Source organism: Mobula birostris, chromosome X (assembly GCF_030028105.1).
Source record: "Mobula birostris isolate sMobBir1 chromosome X, sMobBir1.hap1, whole genome shotgun sequence".
Lineage (NCBI taxonomy): Eukaryota > Metazoa > Chordata > Chondrichthyes > Myliobatiformes > Myliobatidae > Mobula > Mobula birostris.
In genome coordinates this window covers 58,508,567-58,527,521 of record NC_092402.1, presented here as the reverse complement: position 1 = coordinate 58,527,521, position 18,955 = coordinate 58,508,567, and the positions used below count along the sequence as shown (strand labels likewise).

The 18,955-nt window shown below is 40.4% G+C and overlaps 1 protein-coding gene across 6 annotated transcripts in view; it reads right to left on the bottom strand.

The window, feature by feature from the left end:
• LOC140191759 (R3H domain-containing protein 2) overlaps positions 1 to 18,955 on the bottom strand; it is a 274,246-nt gene that overhangs the window by 83,286 nt on the left and 172,005 nt on the right. For 5 of the 6 annotated variants that reach the window (XM_072249472.1, XM_072249470.1, XM_072249474.1 and 2 more), the window contains 3 exons: positions 17,168 to 17,199; positions 15,025 to 15,251; positions 12,886 to 13,040 (listed from right to left, as the gene is read on the bottom strand). In XM_072249472.1, the coding sequence (XP_072105573.1) occupies positions 12,886 to 13,040; positions 15,025 to 15,251; positions 17,168 to 17,199 (414 nt within the window). Of the gene's footprint in view, positions 1 to 12,885; positions 13,041 to 15,024; positions 15,252 to 17,013; positions 17,068 to 17,167; positions 17,200 to 18,955 lie in introns of all 6 variants that reach the window. The other variant, XM_072249476.1, reaches the window with a different exon arrangement.

The following is an 18,955-nucleotide window of genomic DNA, read 5'->3' as shown; positions in this document are numbered from 1 at the left end:
AGGGTCTGCTAAACCACTCTTTTGATTAATGATCTTTAATTTATTTGTGCCTGAGTTATAAAAGCTAAAATTAGATCTATTTCAGGAAAAAAAAATCAGCATTTGGTACACTCTGTGTCCTAGTGTCTCTGTTCTTCTTCTCTATTTAAACATTTAACAGTTAATTTATATTTCTTCCATTCAAAGATGTCACATTTCTTTGCATCTGAAACCTACCTGTTCAAATCCACCAATCTGCTCATGTCTTTGAATCCTCATTACCTACTTTACAATTAACTACACACAAGCCATGGTAGCAACCAATGTTGATAGAGTATCAGAGGTTCTCAAACATTTCCTATTGCTTACCCTTCTCAGATCTGCCAGCTGCCTATATACCTCACTGGTATACACTGCCACCACATCTTCCTTGCCAATGTTGGCAGCCAGAACATCAGGGCGGTGGGTGAACAGGCCATGGGAAGTGGACAAAATATTCAGGCTCTGCAGGAAGCTGCATCTTGGGAGAGGTTGAGGTGGAAGATCCTGTTTAATCAGGCAGAAGCAGTAGCTGACAAGCCATGCAATCAGCCAGAAGACCCACCTAGCTGTCACAGTCACTCTGGGTTACCTGGCAACCATCTATTCTTCAAACTCAGAGATCACGCAATGAGGTGAGCACTGGAGGCAATGGGAAACTCAGCAAGCATAGCATCACTCCACCTCTGTCCAACCCTACCCAAACGTCTCAAAACTTCAGTCAGTTCTGCTGTCTCCAGCTAGAGGACAAAGATCTTCCTTGGAGAATCCAGCAGTTGGCTTCAGGCCTCACCATGTATTTGTCGAGCCAAGCATCATGGAGCAGCAGTAACTGCTATTACCTAAACTAGATGTTAATCATCAGATCGGTCTGTTGGTAAATATCCATGGCCTTGCCCTACACTGAAATTTAAATCCACCATAACACATTTTTATCCTTTTTCCTGAGTGATTATTTTTTTAAAGTACCATACAAGTGTAGGTACGAATGTTTGGAAAAATCAATTGCATATGCAAGAATGACTTCATTTACATCAGCGAGAAATAGCAATGGCCCACTGGTAGTTAATAATGTTTATTTCTTACATATTTATAAGAAGTATTCTAGTCAACTCCCCTTTTCAAATCAACTAACTTTTGATCCATGTTGCCACAGTCTCTATTACACAAAATCTACCTGCACACAAGGCTGTGAAAATTCACAGACGCAACTGCCACTACATTTCTTCTACTTTAACACTTCATAATTTCCTTTAGGGGTTCCACTAAAAATAACAGTCACGACTTGGTCCTCTTAATATCCATGCTGCCTGCCTGAAGTTAACTCAAATCATTCCAGGTTAACTCAATCTTTATTTTAGCATGGCAGGCTCAAGCAATTTTGTGACTGCCAAGTCTATTGTTAACTAGGTCATCCTTTTTGAAAAGAGGTGCAATGTTGGTGGGGATAGATGAAAACCTGATATATAGCCAACACATACATGATTTATAACGATCTTTCCTTACCTCATCAAGCACAATTAATTGTATTTCTAATTTGCAGATTATTTAATAAGTTACTAAGAAATTTTGTCATTCAGATCCCCTCAGAAGCCATAAATAGGTGACATTCCCTTCCAAACTGCAGTCTTTCTGACAGAATTGATAATCAACTTCAGATGAATGGATTAGAGCATAAAGTACAGATTTACAGGGTGACATTGAAAGTTCTGATCCGTGCTGGCATTGAAATCAGTGGCAGGGTAAGGTGGTAATGCCACTATTATATTTGAGTCTGCTTATTAAATTGGTGAAAAGAAAACCCAGTAAACATATACAAAAGAATTGTTAGAGATCACGTATAAACATCAAGGAGAATGCATTAGCATCAAGAGAAATACTGCAGTCTTATATGAGTCCCAAGTCTCAATACCTACACAAAATGTCTTACAACCAAAATGAACTTCAAGTGCTGATGACTTGCGTGCTGGAGTTCTATGCTATTAGCCAAGCTCTTCTGGTATCTACTCAATAATACTGATTATTGTTCTAGTACATCTTATTCTCCGAAAAGCCAAGAGAAAATGCATCTCTGTAAACTGAGCTCTGACCAGCAATCAATCCGGACATCAGAAGTTTGAGAGGAGGGGATTTCAATCACGTCCACTGACCAAGTAGAAAAACGCAGTGTTGGATCACAGCAGCATAAATAGAGCTCTGACCAGCGACCAATCTGCATTTGGGATTGATTAGCAAGAGCAAATTAAAAGGCAGGGGCAAACACAGCGGCCATCGGCAGAGTGGACGGAGTCAGAATGTTGATCCTGAGGCTTAGAGTGGACAGAGTTACTGGTGATCTTGAGGCTTTAGCTCTTCAAGGCTTCAGTCAGAGAAAGCAAAAAAAAAGCAAGTTCTAGGTAAAGTTTTTTCTTTTCATCCCTTCTCTACCGTCCGAGCTGAGCACATATAAAGGTGAGTTGAATGCCCCTCTTGTGGGATGTGGGAAGGGAGGGAGACTTACAGTATCCCTGGCGACTACAATTGAAGAAGTGCATCCAGCTGCAGTTTCTAACAATCTGCGTTAAGGAGTTGGAGTTGGAAATGGATGAACTCCAGATCATTCTGGAAGCTGAAGGGTGATAGATAGGACATATAGAGAGGTAATTACACCCAAGGTGCAGGACACAGGAAACTGGGTGACAGTCAGGATGGGAACAGGGTTAAACAGCCAGAGCAGAGTATCCCTGTGGCCATCCCCCTCAACAACAGATATACCACTTTGGATAATGTTTTTTAATATATTGTGGGGGGGGGGGGGCAAGGGAGAAGATGACCTAACAGAGGAAAGTCACAATGTTCGGTTCTCTGGCACTGAGCCAGGCTCTGTGACTCAGAAGGGATACAGGGGAGAAGAGGAACGCTGTGATAATAGGAATTCATTAGTTAGAAGACCGGACAGGAGGTTCTATGGGTGAGAACGAAATTCCCAGATGGTATGTTGCCTCCCAGGTGCCGGGGTCCAGGACAGTTCGGATTGAGTCCTCAGCATTCTTAAGTGGGAGGGTGAACAGCCAAAGGTTGTGTTCCACATAGATACCCATGACACGGGTAGGAAGAGTGTCAAGGTTCTGCAAAGAGAGTTCAGGGAGTTAGGTGCTAAGTTAAAGGGCAGGACCTCCAGGGTTGTGATCTGAGGAATGCTACCTGTGCCACATGCTAGTGAGGCTAGAACTAGGATGATTATATAGTTTAACACACTGAGAAGTTGGTGTAGGAGGGAGGCCACATAAGATTTTTGGATCACTGAGCTCTCTTCCAGGGAAAGTGGGACTTGTACAGAAGGGGTGGTTTGCACCTGAACTGGAGGGGTACCAATATCCTAGCAGCAAAGTTTGTTAATGCTGCATGGTGGGGTTTAAACTAGAGTTGATGGGGATGAGAACCAGAATGCCAGAACAGTTAGTGGAGCGGTTGTGGAGGCAGATGTTGGTAAGACCTCAGACAAAGTTAGGAATCAAAATTTTGAGCATGAAGTGCGACTAGTATCCTGACCTGCGTACATTTCAATGCAAGAAGTGTCGTAGGAAAGGCGGATGAGCTCAGGGCATGGATCAACATTTGCAATTATGACTTTGTTGCCATTAGTGAGATTTGGTTGCAGGAGAGGCAGGATTGGCAACTCAGTATTGTGGGATTCCATTGTTCTAGACGTGACAGAGCAGGAGGGATTAAAGGAGGACGGGTGGCGTTACTAGTCAGGGAAATTGTCACTGCAGTGCTCTGTCAGGACAGATTGGAGAACTCGACTAGTGAGGTTTTATGGGTGGAAATGAGAAATAAAGGCATGACCACGTTAATGGGGCTATACTACAGACCACTCAACAGTCCTAGGGATTTAAAGGAACAAATTTGTTAAAGAGACGCAGACTGTTGCAAGAAACAGAAGATTGTGATGGTAGGTGATTTTAACTTTTCCATATATTGATTGGGACCACCATACTGCAAAAGGGTTGGATAGGATAGACATTGAGAAATGTATTCAGGAAAGTTTCCTTCATCAGTATGTAGAAGTGCCAACAAGACAGAGTGCGATACTTGATCTGCTATTAGGGAATGAGACAGAGCAGATGACAGAAGTTTGTGTATGGGAGCACTTTGCATCTAATGACCACAATGCCATTAGCTTCAAAGTAAATATGCAAAACAATAGGTTTAGCCTGTGGGTTGACATTCTAAATTAGAGACTGCACTTTTTTTCCCCCGTAGATGCTGCCTGGCCTTCCAAATTCCTCCAGCATTTTGTGTGTGTTGCGTTGATTGGGACAGGCTGTTTTTCTGACAAAGGAAAGTGGGAGCCCTTCAAAAAAAAATTCAGAGTACAAAGCTTCTATGTGCCTGTCAGAATAAAAGGTAAAGATAACAAGTGTCGGGATCCTTACTTTTCAAGAGATAAGAGCAAAAAGGAGGTGCAATTATAGGCAGGTAGGAACAAATGAGGTGCTTATGGAATACAAGGAATGCAAGGGGACACTTAAGAAATAAATCAGGAAGGCTAAAAGAGGGCATTAAGTTGCTCTAGCAGACAAGGTGAAGGAGAATCCTAAGGGATTCTACAGGTGTATTAATAGCAAAAAGAATGCTAGGGACAAAATTGGTCCCCTGGAAGACCAGAATGGTAATCCATTTGAGGAGCCAAAACAGATCTTAAATTAATTCTTTGCATCTGCATTTGCTCAGGAGACAGACGTAGAGTCTATAGAAGCCAGACAAAGTGGCATCAACTTCATGGACCCTGTACAAATTACAGAGGATGAGATGTATACTACCGAGGCAAATCCCCAGGGCCTGCAAAATTGTTCCCTCAGACCATATGGGAGGCAAGTACAGAAATTGCCAGGGCCCTAGCAGAGATATTTAAATCATCTTTAGCTACAGGATAAGGTACTAGAGAATGTTGTTTCGTTGTTTAAAAAAGGCTCTAGACATAAACCAAGAACTTATAAACTGGTGAATCTGACACCAGTTGTGGGAAAGTTATTGGAAGGCATTCTAAGGCACCAAATATATAAGTATTTGGATAGATAGACATGGACTGATTGAGGATAGTCAGCATAGCTTCGTGCGTGGTAAATCATGTCTAACGAACATTACAGAGTTTTTCAAGAAGGTTACCAAGAAGGTGGATGAAGGCAAGGCAGTGGATATCGTCTACATGGACTTTAGTAAGGCACATGACAAGGTCCCTCATGAGAGGCTGGTTGAGAACGTTCAGTCACTCGGCATTCAGGATGATGTACCAAACTGGATTAGACATTGGCTTGGTGCTAGAGAGTGGTAGTAGATGGTTGCCTCTCTGACTGGAGGCCTGTGACTAGTGGTGTGCTACAGGGATCGGTGCTGGGTCTTTTGTTGATTGTCATCTATATCAATGATCTGGATGATCAGCAAATTTGTGGAAGACACCAAGATCAGAGGTTTGTGCAAAGTGAGGAAGGCTATCATGGCTTGCAGAGAGATCTGCATCAGCTGAAAAATGGGCTCAAAAATGGCAGATGAAATTTAATGCAGACAAGTGCGAGGTTTTGCACTTCGGTAAGACCATCCAGGTTAGGTCTTGCACAGTGAATGGTAGGGCACTGAGGAGTGTGGTAAAACAAAGGGATCTGGGAATACAGGTCCACTACTCATTAAAAGTGGTGTCATACGTAGATAGGGCTGTAAAGAAAGTTTTCGGCACATTGGCCTCAATGTATTGAGTACAGGAGATGGGATGTTATACTGAAGTTGTATAGTAGGGGTATGGAGGGCTACGGTCCCGGTGCAGGTCGATGGGAGTAGGCAGCCTAAATGGTTTCGGCATGACTAGATGGGCCAAAGAGCCTGCTTCTGTGTTGTACATCTCTATGACTCCAATGTCCTATCAAACTCCATCCAATTGAGCAATAGCCACTCACCAATTTGCATTCACCAAAATACTAGTGTTCGATCTCATCAGAGACTTGGCCTAACTTGAACAGGAGATGAAGGCTGGAGAGAAATGAGAAAAATGTCCCTCTATATTAAAGCAACATTTCAAAGAGACGGCACCAATGGGAATTAAAAGGAAGTCTGACTTTTGATGAAGGGGAAACTTAACCTATGCAAGGTAAAGTAAGGGCGTCATAGTACCATAGCGGTTAGTGCAACACTATTACAGCTTGGGGCATTCCAGAGGAGGGAGCTCAATTCTGGTACCATCTGTAAGGAGTCTGTACATTCTCCCTGTGGAATGCATGGGTTTTCCCCAAGTGTTCTGGTTTCCTTCCACAGTCCAAAGATGTACAGGGGAGGTTAATTATTCATTGTAAATTATCCCAAGGTTAGGTTAGGGCTAATCAGGTTTGTCAGGGGTATCTCAAAGAGCCAGAAGGGTCTACTCCGCGCTATAGCACTAAATAAATAATATTAAAATAAAGTGTCTTCCTTAAGATTCATTCTTCAGCACCTGGGCATTACTGGCAAGGCTGGCATATACTGCCCATCCCCAAGTGCCCTAAGTGCTTTGTTAGGGAATATAAATCAATCATATAGGTGGATTTGCAGTCACATGCAGGCCAGACTAGGTAAGTATAACAGATTTCCTTTCTTGAAAGACACCAATGGGTGTTAGATTGATGGGTCTTTAATGAATGACACTTCAGGTCATTAACTGAAATTAAATCTCATAGCTGCTGTTGATATTTAAAACTGGATCTCTGAATTCTCTGGTTGGTTCAGATACTAACCCAGAAATTTAACCACTGAGCCGCCAACCTCGTAATTGCTGGAGGTCAATTTTCATAGTCTCAGCCTATCTAATCATGACTAACAAATGGTAAGCAACATTCACCCCTCATAAGTGATGAACAATTATCAACTTAAGAGAAAGCCTTGTAACCATTGCTTGGATTTCAACATCATCACTGCTGTGGTGTCCCAAGCCAATTATGTTATGGGGTCACCACATGGGCAAGTTACCTTGGCTTGTAGTAGGGAAAGGTTGTGCACACCATTGTCAGCAATGCCACATTCACTGCCAGTTGCACCCATCAAAAGCACTCAAGCAGTCTTATCATCCAGGACAGCATAGTTCCCTTGATAGGTGCTCCTGCCAATGGCCGCAATATCCATCAGCACCACCAATACACTCTGGCTAAGTATATACTGACTGGCTACAAATTGTACTTTTCTAGCATACCAAGGTTACTTTGTCAAAATCTCCCTCCTTTGCAACCTTCACAATTGTACAGGGAAAAAGCGAAAGTGTCAAAAGAACACGATTGATTCTAAATTCCTCAGTAATCTGGCAAAGAAAGATGACATCTCTTTCATTGTTGAGTCAAAACCCTCCAATCCCCTACTAAAATTCATTGGAGAACCACTATTAATGCATGGGCATCAAAGCAACAACTTACTGCTTTTTGGGGGAAATGACCAGCCCAAGAGAATTGTGACTTTAATAGGGACAAGGGCATCAAAGTCTGTGAATAGAATATGATTTAATAGATTGATAATTGGAGAAGTGCCAGGATGAATTCTGGACTAAAGGTTATAAAGTTGGGAATTATGTAAGGACAGAGGTTAGTTATACAAGAGATAATTTTTTCCTCCCCAGTGAGGACCCCAAAGATGCAGGGAAGACCGTGCTGGACAGTGATACAAGGGAATAATCAGAGATTAATGAATTATCAATGGCAGTCATGCTAACAATAGAGAAAACATGTAAAATGGTGGCTGTGAATGTAGCAAATTATAGGAAAGCTTGAAGAGGAATTGAGGATAACAAATTAAAAGTTATGGAGATTGAACTGTAAAGCCACTTGATGTAGAGGATGGGTGTGGAAAGCAGATTCCACCTTCAAGAGAAACATTAAGATACCTTGAAGAATAATCATTTTAAATGGAAGCAATGAGGAGTGAAATAATGCAAGGTATTCATGGGAGAAGATGTTGCCTGAGCGTGAGACAGAACAAAATGCACATCAAAAAGGCCAACCCCACCACCAATCTGACTTGACAGGTGGTAGAATATATAACCATAAAGACATGACACTGAAGGAAAAGGAATCAATACTCCTCAGCCATATCTCAGTGAAGGTGGTACCATCAATGTTAGAGGAGATATTGAAGAGTTATTGAATTATATGAATATATTAGATATTAATTCAAAGAACAAGTATGCAGTTCTTAATGTAAATTGAAATCAGTAATCTGTCAGACATGACAAAATATGGATTCAGGAAACTTTCAGGCTGCTGCTTTAGACTTTAACGTACCTCGATGAAAGTTTTGGAAGGCTAAAACAGGCAAATAAATAAGCAGTAGAATTGTTTATGGGTCAATCCTGGGACAAGAGAACAGGAAAAATAATAGCAAAGAATTACAGGGTTTTGAGAAGACAGGGTAGAGAAAATGAAGGATATATTATAATCAGAGGGATAGAGGAAAAGAAGGAGACAACCTACAAATTGAAGTAATGAACCTGCTTTATAAATCTGGTTAGGCTGCATCCAGACTATTGCAAAGCATGGAGAAGAGGTTCACCAGGATGCTGCCAGGACTAGAGGGCAGGTGCTACAAGAAGAGGCTGGATAGACCTGGGTTTCTTTCTCTAGAGAAGCAGAGGGTGAGGAGAGACTTGATAGAAGTTTATAAAATTTAAGAGAGGCATAGATAGAGTAGACAAGTGTATCTTTTTCCTAGAGTTGAAACATCTAATACGAGAGGGTATGCATAAGGGGAGAGGGGAAATGTTCAAAGAAGATGCACAATGAGTTTTTTTTTAAAACAGTGTGGTAGGTGTCTGGAATGCACTGCCAGGCGTGATGGTGGAGGCAGATACGTTAAAGGTGTTTAAGTAGTTCTTATATAGGCACAAAATAGGAGAATATGGAGCATGTGCAGGCAGAAGTGATTAGACATCATTGGTTTAATTTGTTTGGCACAATTTCGTGGGTCGAAGGTCCCATTCTTATGCTGTAGCGCACAACCCAAGTCAAAATTTACAAACACGGTACATATTTGATTAAGCAAGCAATGACTTGAAATACACTTGGAATAAAAGAGAGAAATGTGTGGAGAAAAATTAGATTTAAAGTTGGAAGTCTAATAAGGCTGATGCAAGTTTGATAAAACCAACGATAAGTGATGTCCAGTTGCCAAAACAACTGAGTGAGATGAGATGTTATTCAATATATAGAGGAATATGTATTTGTACTTCCAATAATTTAAATCATTCCTGTGGCCGCTTTGAAGCAATTGGAAACACCCATGTTTCTATGGATGGGCCTAGCTACCCTTTGCCACCATCAACAGACTCTCTTTACATTAGCAACCATTCCCCTTCATTGTGGTGTCCTAGGATGACTAAACAAACACATACTTTTCAATGGAACTTTGTTACAGTTACTAACAACTCCTTAGGCAGTCTTTCAGGATTTATGGTAATTGATTTCCACTCCATGCAAATCACTTATGGATTCTGAGGCAATTTGTGGGCCCTTCAATCTCTGACTCAAGTGTGGCAGGAAATGGCTGACAAGATGGGTGTGTGTTTAGCTTGAGAAGTGGTACACTACGATTTATATTGGGCTTCTGTGCACTCATGATGCATGGACTTGGAAGTTTTTTGTGCCATCCCAAATGCCCTTTTCTCCATTTTGAGCAGACATGGGGCAGGGATTCTTTGGAGTGGGTGGGGATGCGGCAAGGTGAGCAATATGCACTTACTCTATAGAGCCAACTGTAATTAAGGTCTCAGTGTTGTAATTACACCACATTTTACTAAAGATAATATTGCTTGGTCATGCATGGCCTTACAGGAACTTTTGTAGCTATGCCCAATTCTTTTTTGTAAAGGAACCTGAGTGTGGCTAAAGGCAACTTCTGTGTCACATGACAAAAAAACCCACACGAAACCTATTCCAGTAGCGTCGCTGATGGTCTTGCCCTAATTATACAGTAAAAGGTATAATGGAAGCAGTGTATACAACCAAGTTAGCTGAAGAAAAACTGCTGCTATGATACAATCTCTAATGCACTGTAAGTAGCGACTATGATGATATTTTGATATATTGCTAGGCTTATAGCTTTTTTTTGTATCACTTAAGTTTTGCCTTACTTTGATAATAGGCATAGAAGACTTAAATGAGGAATAATACTCTACCCACTATCTATGATAGGAGTTCCAAACCTAGTGTCCACGGACCCCGTTAATGGTAAGGCTCCATGCCATAAAAAAGGTTGAGAACTCCTGATCTATGAGTTCTGCCAGAGCCCTATAAAGTTTTGTAGTAACTCTTCACACATCTACCTGCGCATACTTCCAAAATGTCTCAAGTTATACACCTGTTTTTTCCCCACCCAAGCTTAATTTGGAACTGCTGCAGCAGAATTTTCATGTTATGATGATAAACAACAACCAAATGCAAACGGGTTTTTCGTGGCTGTAACTTTACAGCCCAATGAGGAACTAACTTAACTTAGTGGTAAAATGCTACATGGATTCAGGCAAATTCTTCCAAATCTATTGGTAATGCATCCATATGCTTGGTGTCACAATCAGGAGATTCGTAATTGTAGTTTTCTATGTCAAGAAAGGAAGATCACCAAAGCTGTAATTGAAGTCTTCTACATGGACTTTACTAACTCTACAGTGGCAGCCATAAATTAAGAGGGAAGTGGGCATCACTAGCTCATTATTGTTAGTAGTGGCAATCTGCCTGAAATCTGGAGAAAAGGTCTGACTTCAGCATCAAGGGTTCTACACACAAACAGATCAAGGTTTTGAGGAATTTGTACACTGAATATCTCTGTTAATCAGCTTTAGTTAAAAACATATTCCCCAATAAACATCCTCTAACAACTTTTCACCTGGATTCCTTTAAACCTAGGGTTCCCAACATGGGGTCCACAGATCACTTGCTTTATGGTATTAGCCCATGGCATAAAAAAGGTTGGGAACCCCTGCTTTTAACTGACAAAAGAGTTCTCAGATAGACCCTGGTAAGGATACAGACATGGGATACTCTTTCTAAAATTCTATTGGTTTTCCAAGTCAAGAAGGCTAAGTGTCCAAAGCTCAGGCTAGTTAGTGACAACAGAGAATGGCTTTGGTGGTCAATTTATGGAAAGAAATTAGGACATTTATGTTTTAACTGGGTCACTTTTGCAAGTCTTATAGCCCCAAAACTGTTAATATAGCTGAGTACCTGGAAGGCCTTAATGAAACCATTTTGAATACAACTTGAATAATTCACTGACCTCTGTCAGAAATGAGGAAGTCTATTGCAATGCTTGGCACTACCAGGCAGCAAGCAGAGACCTTTATGGAAACTTCTCATAGCCACGATTAGATGTGACTGGATGCATCAAGCTCAACGTCTACTCCTTTTGTTTTCTTGGCTTTTAGCCATACTCCAAACCATCTTTGATGTTTATATAGGATTTAGGGGGGAAAAGTATTTGTGGGGACATTTTCAGAGAACAAGGAATTGTTATAAGCATTTTGAGTATCAAAAGTACTTGCTAATATTCCAAAATTTAATTTATTTTGATGAAGTCAATAAACTGTACGGATTAGAGCTGGCAGATATACAAAACAGCAACAGTAAAATTTGAGGTGTGGAAAAAACAACCTAAACTGTGTTCAATGTCTTTGTGTCTCATCTCTGCCTCTGTTCTTTAGCTTACTCTATGTCTGGACAGTATGAAGGAGGCGGACCTCCACCGTGGATTTTTCAGTCTTCATAATCAAATACTGAGAAATTTGATATGTGGATCTTACATGAAGCTGGATAATCAATCCATTTACTGCCACAGAAACACACAAACATCATTGATCCATTTAGTAACTGCATGTCAACAAGTACTTTTATTGCTAGTTTACAGATAAGTGTGCAGAACAAATGGCAACTAAGTCCCCTCTTTCACAATAGTGACTAATCTAATCTAGACAATAAAGCATCAAACAAAAGAAACCCTTCTATTGCTTTCTGGTGTGGCACTGAACAGTAAACACCAAGCATTCCTCACCATTGTTAAAAGTGCTGGAGAATTACAGGCTTGGAGTTATCAGGCAAGGACTGGATCACCCTTGACCATCTTCCCCAGTCCTGACGTCCCATAAATAAGTCATACATGCACCAAAGATCAAATGGAGACAAGTCCTGATGCATGGTCTTGAACCAAAGCGTCGCCGATCCCTTTCCCTCCACAGATACTGCTTGATCTGCTGAGTTCCTCCAGTAATTTGTTTTTTCACCAAAGTTCTTAATTGACTTATGAAACTGTGTAATAGCAAAAGGCACCACCTTCAGGATGGAGAACACCAAAAACAAATCCGATTAAATACCAATTTATCCATTCAGACTTCCTGTGAAAGACTAACATAATTCAGGACCTTCTGCTGATGTCTTGCTATACTAGAAATGGCATTTAACTTAAAGATTTCCACAACATATTTCTGTTCATAAATAGAACAAGGGTGTGTGTGAAAATTGATCAGCTGCACTATTGTCTTGAGTGCATCCGTGACAAAATACGAAAATCTGCCACCACCACTAATAAAGAGGCAAGCTGACTGAGGCTCCCCAATATCAGAATAAATAAACCAACAATAAGCATACAATTTGGGATCCATGTTCATGCACAAGTGAAATTCTAAAAACATTTGGATTAAATTTTCCTGTATTACATACTGAGATAATAAAATGATATTATGAAGTGTTCATTCCTATCCCTTCATAAATTGGCAATCTAAAATATTTTTGAATTGAACACAGTTAAGTTTTGCCCGCAATTTATGAAATATCCCAGGCAAATAATCTAGGACACTAAGGTAAGGGGAAGGGATACTGGATGGTGACTCACCTGTGACATCATATGATTGGTCATTGGCTGTTGCTGAGGAGTGGGTGGCAGTTGCTGCTGTTGTGCAGAATTTGATAGGACAGTCCTTCCAGGCTGCTGTGCAGAGGCTTGCACAAAACCCGATGAACTTAATTCAGGAGTCCCAAGTGGTAAACCTAGAACAGGAGTTCCAATTCTTACAAGATGGATAGAATGATCTTACAAAGCTTTAAGTGGCTGCTGTACTAACTTAGAAACAGCTCCCAATCAAAATCTACTCATTTTTCTTATTCAATTCCTCTTGCTCATATATCCCAAGTTCATAGCACTTCAAAATAATAAGGTCAAAATTTGAAGGAAAGATAGCTAATATATTGCTACAAAAAAAAAACTCAAGTATGATTTTCTAGAAATGTATTAACTGGAAAAAGATTGAAAATTGTGTCTTCCTTTACAACGGAAGCAGTCTTAGAAGGAATCCTAACTTATTTCGATTTTGTTTGTTTTATAAACATGTACAAAATATAAAACACTCAGAGAGCCGATTGTGGACTGCAGGAAGGGTAAGACGAGGGAACACAAACTAATCCTCATAGAGCAATCAGAAGTGGAAAGACAGCAATTTCAAGTTCCTGGGTGTCAATATCTCTGAAGATCCAACCTGGTCCCAACATATCGATGCAGCTTTAAAGAAGGCAAGACAGTTATGTTTCATTAGCAGTTTGAGGAGATTTGGTTTATCACCTTTGACACTCGAAAACTTCTACAGATGTACCATGGACAGCATTCCAACTGGCTGCATCACTGTCTGGTACAAGGGGATCGAAGTAAACTGCAGAGTGTTGTAAATATAGTCAGCTGCATCGGGGTACTAGCCTCCATAGTATCCAAGACATCCTCAAGGAGTGGTGCCTCAGAAAGACGCCATCATCATCATCATCATCATCATCATCAAGGACCCCCAGCACCCAGAACATGCCGCCTTCTCATTGTTACCAACAGGTAGGAGGTACAGAAGCCTGAAGGCACACACTCAGTGATTCGGGAACCACTTCTTCCCCTCTGCCATTTGATTTCAAAATGGACATTGAAATCATGAACATTACTTCACTACTTCTTTTAAAATTTCTGTTTTTGCACTACTTATTTTAACTATTTAATATACAGTATACATTTACTGTAATTCAGTTTTTTCTATATTTATTATGTACTGCTGCCGCAAAGTTAACAAATTTCACGACATATGCCAGTGGTATTAAACCTGATTTTAAGTAAGATAAATAAACACAATGTTTTCGCCTCAGTTCAAAATCCAAACATTTCTACCATTTTTTGTAGTTTCAACTGATCACACTGGAAATTCCTAACAGAATTTGTTAAAAGGAAACAGCTGCTCCAAGAAAGTACTTACAATCAAAGGATCCCTCAAAACAAAGGTTATAAAATAAAGTAGTAAAAAAATCAGGAATTTTCTCTATTTGTTGGTGAATGTTGGAAATAGATGGCATGCCAGGATTTTCGCATCCTGTTAAGTGTTCTGATGTTTTGAAAGTTTAATGGAAGCAAGGTTTTCAGTTGCTTACCAGAGTCTAAAATAAATACAATTCCCAAACATCAGGTCACAAGCTGTTGGAATTGCCCAGTAGAAGCATAAAACAAAGGTCTCTCAAAAAGGAACAACCAGTTGAGGGAGTAAAGCACTGAACGAGTGACAGCACAAAATGGTGCAATCTGGCATTTAGGCAACTCATTATAGCAGTACATCAACATGTCCCACTAGAGTAGCAGGGCCACAGTTTGTTCCTGTGATTCCTTGTTTCGAGCTTCAAACTTTAGCCACGTTGCCAGTGGGAGGGTGCTAAATGAAATCTAGACACCACTGTACGGGGGCGGGGGGGGAGACAGAGAGAGGGGAAAGACATGAGATATGAGATGGTTACCCACCCCAGCTATTCAAATACAGTTTGTTAGCATTCAATATAAAAAGTGCAATGAATGAGACCTGAGAAGCACATCAGTCTGTCATAAATGACATGAGGGTCTTCAAAAAGACTGGACAAAAAAAAACGTATTTTGTACTTTCGCGAAAGACTTGAAACCAACTTACTTACCCAGAGATTGCATGGAAATAAAATTCAAACGCCTCAGCAAAATGCGTACCTGTTTTGGAGACCCTGTTTACGCTTTTGTTGCTGCCAAGGCTGTCCCCTCGAGTCAGGATGGAGATTCCACTAAAGCTGCTTGCTTTGGTTACTGGTGGCTTCAAACTGCGGTTTGAGCTGTCAGAGTCTGTGCTACTCCACGGCCGCGGCTCAGAGGATTTCAGCTCATTCTCAGTACTGCTTTGACGGCTGCTAGAAGCTCTGCTTAGGCACTCTCGGTTCCCTCTGTAAAAATGGACATATTAATCAGTGGCCCTGGCATGCCCTGTTCAAAATAACTCACGACTGTGAAGTGTCCTATTCTATTGCCCATAATGTTTCAGTTACTTTGATACATCTAGGTTACTAGGGAAAATAGACACTTGAAAACAAAGCATGATCTTATAAACAGCAGAGCGGGCAAGAGGGGCCAAATGGTCTATATTTGGTTCTTTTTCTTATGTTTCTAACAATTTCCTATCTTTAAAAAATAGATTTATTGACAATAACATTCTTGCAACTTTAAATATTAACTTGGATGATAGGAATCCACACAAACTTTGCCACAATGTGGCTGCTATACTATTCCACGACATTTGATGTTCAGCTACTTCACTACTGCTTTGAAAGAAACCAAAAAAAACCACACACCAACAATCAAACACAGATATCTAGTCCAGGGATTATATCCTAAATTTGCAAATCCATGAGGTACATGAATCCAATCTGTATAAAGCAAGTACCCCATTTTCATGTGTGATATCTAACTTTAAACCATCTTGTCAAAATAAAATAAACAAGCATTCAAAAGTCAGGCAACAAAATTCAGATAGTATAAATTATGAACACACGCACACACACTTTAACCTTAAGGCACAGCCTCAAATTGTTGACATGGATTACAGGCAAACATTTCTCCACAATGTTGATCAGGCACAATCAGACCACAGTATAAAAGCTAGCAGAGAATATTTTTAAAGTTATACTGTTCATGTATTAAATCTATCAATTCCATGACATGGAAACACTTCAACAAATAAAGGCTACGCCCTCTCAGTAGTTGGCAGTAGTGGTGCAGCTAGTAAAGCTGCTACCTCGCTTTGCTAGAGACCTGGGTTCAACCGCACTCTCTGTATGGAATTTGCATGTTCTCTGTGTGACCTAATGGGCCTCCCCTGGGTATTTTAGTTTCTCCCCTGCATCCCGCCAAAGATGTGCAGCACGGTAGGTAATTAGCCATTGTGAATTGCCCATAGTGTCAGTGAGTGATAAAATCTCAGGGGTGGTGGGGGGGGGGGGGGGTGATGAGAATGTCAGAAGAATAATAAATGGGATTTATATAGGATCGGAGTAAATAGGTGGTTGATGCAGACAGTGGGCTGTGGGACCTATTTCTGTGTTCGCTTAGGACTCCAGTCTTGAATGGACACCCAAAGTAACTGGAGTAAAATGTTTTCTCATTTATCAATGTTCTCTACTCAATCTTGAGTGCTTCTGAAGATCCATATTTGCCATTTTATGGGTGGCGGAGAACCAATACAGTTGGAAAAATATATTGGAAAATGTGGAATCATTTCCTCATCAAAAGTGGCTGCACTGTAACATGCAAATTCATTTGCCATTGTGGATAATGTTGAAGTCATGCTTAGCTAACCTTCTGAGAAGATGTAAAACGATCACTCAGCTTCCTTTAAGCTAACCAGTTATCAAAAGTACACATTTTAATGCAATTATTACTACTTTTTATTTAGTGCTGATTAAGATTTAAATCATGAGTAACTGGAAATTGATTGTCGAATTTAAAACTAACTTTAGTTGATCAAATGAGTTTTGGAAGTTGGAACCTGCGCATTCAGACATAGACCAGCAAAATAGAAAAAACTTTTCAATGACAGAAGAGTACATAGAACCATGAAAACATATTGCAAAGCCATCCAACAACAAACACCCATGCATTGGCATAGCATTGCTACTTAGGAAGCTAAAGCTCCAATAAATAGTTGAATACCTAAAAAGCTGCCTCCTTTTTTGTAAAATAGAAGAACTGCCTTCTTTGGAGAGTCTGTTGATTGTATTACAAAAATAAACATATTTCTGAAGGTTTGCAACATTCTTTAGATTAGAATAACTACATATACAGGTACCATGAACGTGATACTGACCTGCTCTCCAGTAGGTAGCCATTGTATGAAGACTGAAAGAGAAGAGAGAACTTTATAAATCTTATGACTGTGGGTCAAATATATTTTTAAATAGTATGGTCTTGCTATTCCAGCAACTGAAAGCCATCATATTCAGCACATTCTTCAAACATTCTGCAGCATTGCAGATAGGTTTATTTCCTTTTTTGACAAAAGGAACTCCAAAAGGAACACTATTGATTTTGTTTTAAATAAGCAATCTAGGCTGTTACCTCAATATTATAATATTAACCCAAATATCTGTTGTGGCACTGTTGAGATACTGCTTTACTACTTTTTACTGGAGGTGAAACAGCATTGCCTGTCATTCTTAAATTGCTTATAAAGATCCTATAAAGATCTTCAAATTTTCAGAATAGCATGATTAGGTTCCCTTTATAAATCCAATATATAACTAGTCTCATGGAGATAGGCACATTCATAAATTTAAAAACAGCAACTTCAACTAAAGCAAAGTCATACAGCTTATGGGAGAGGGGCTCAGTGGGACTCTGGCAGGTTGGTGGAGAACATGAGATATGTCCTTTATGACAGAGGTTGCCAGGAATGCCTTTGTAAAGACACGTGCATAGAGTATGAATGCAGCACTTTGGAATTCTTGCAATACAGGCAAATTCGTGTGCCTGATTCACCTGCTGCTGTAGGGTTAAAGAAAGTAGATGAAACATTTTCTTATTTAGAATGGAACTTGGGCAACTTCTGTAAAGTGAGCAGCAAACTGAAATGTAACAGTGGTTAGTGGCAACAGCCTGCAACCTACAGTTCCATGGATAACGTAGTGGAGCTACATCTGTGAGCCGACATGAGGTTGCAAGAGGCCAAGGATCTGACTGAGAACAGCCATAGTATGGGTAGCTTCCCCAAAGTTGTTTAGATAAAGAAGATTGGGCATCACGATAGCATAGAGTTAGCACGACGCTACTGCAACTCAGGGCATTCTGGAGTTTGGACTTCAATTCCAGCGCCATTCTGTAAGGAGTCTCTGTATGTCCTCCCCAGGGAATGCGTGGGTTTTCCCCCGGGTGCTCTGGTTTCCTCCCATAGTCCAAAGACATAGTGGGAAGTAAATAGGTCATTCTAATTTGTCCCGTGATTAGGTTACGGTTTATCAGGGTTGTAAGGTTGCTGGAAGGGCATGGCTCGGAGACCCTATTCTGCACTGTATTGCTAAATGAATAAGCTATCCATATAAACTCTAGATGGATAAAGTCTTCTTCCCTGCCTCCTTCCATGTGCTCCTCATAGCTGATGCTATGTCTAAGATAATGCTTGTCCAAATCCATAACAACCAACTGGAGAAATGTTAGGTGTAGACAAATAAATACAGTGGTGGCACAGCACTCATAGTGTCTCACAGTGCCAAGAACAAGGTTTAATCCTAGCCTCTGGTACTGTCTATGTGGAGTTTGCATGTTCTTTCTGTTACCAGATGGATTTCATCTGGGTGTTCTGGCTCCTTCCGCATTTCAAAGACACGTGGGTTAATTGATCCCTAAAGTGTAGCAATTTCTGTGAATCTCTCTATGATCCTCTGGAAGCAACCTTTGGCTGCAGAATACTAATTGTCGATGAAAAATTGGTCTCATGTGATTGGTCTGTGGAGTGAGCAGTAAGAATGCAATGTGTTGTGGAATGGCCCGACAAAGTTGGCAGTTTGATCGCTGCCTCATTCAGTAGCCCAGTTTCAGAGGAAGCAGCATAACTAAAAAACTAGTTGCTCGCAGAGTGCACACCAACTGTTGGTTTTTA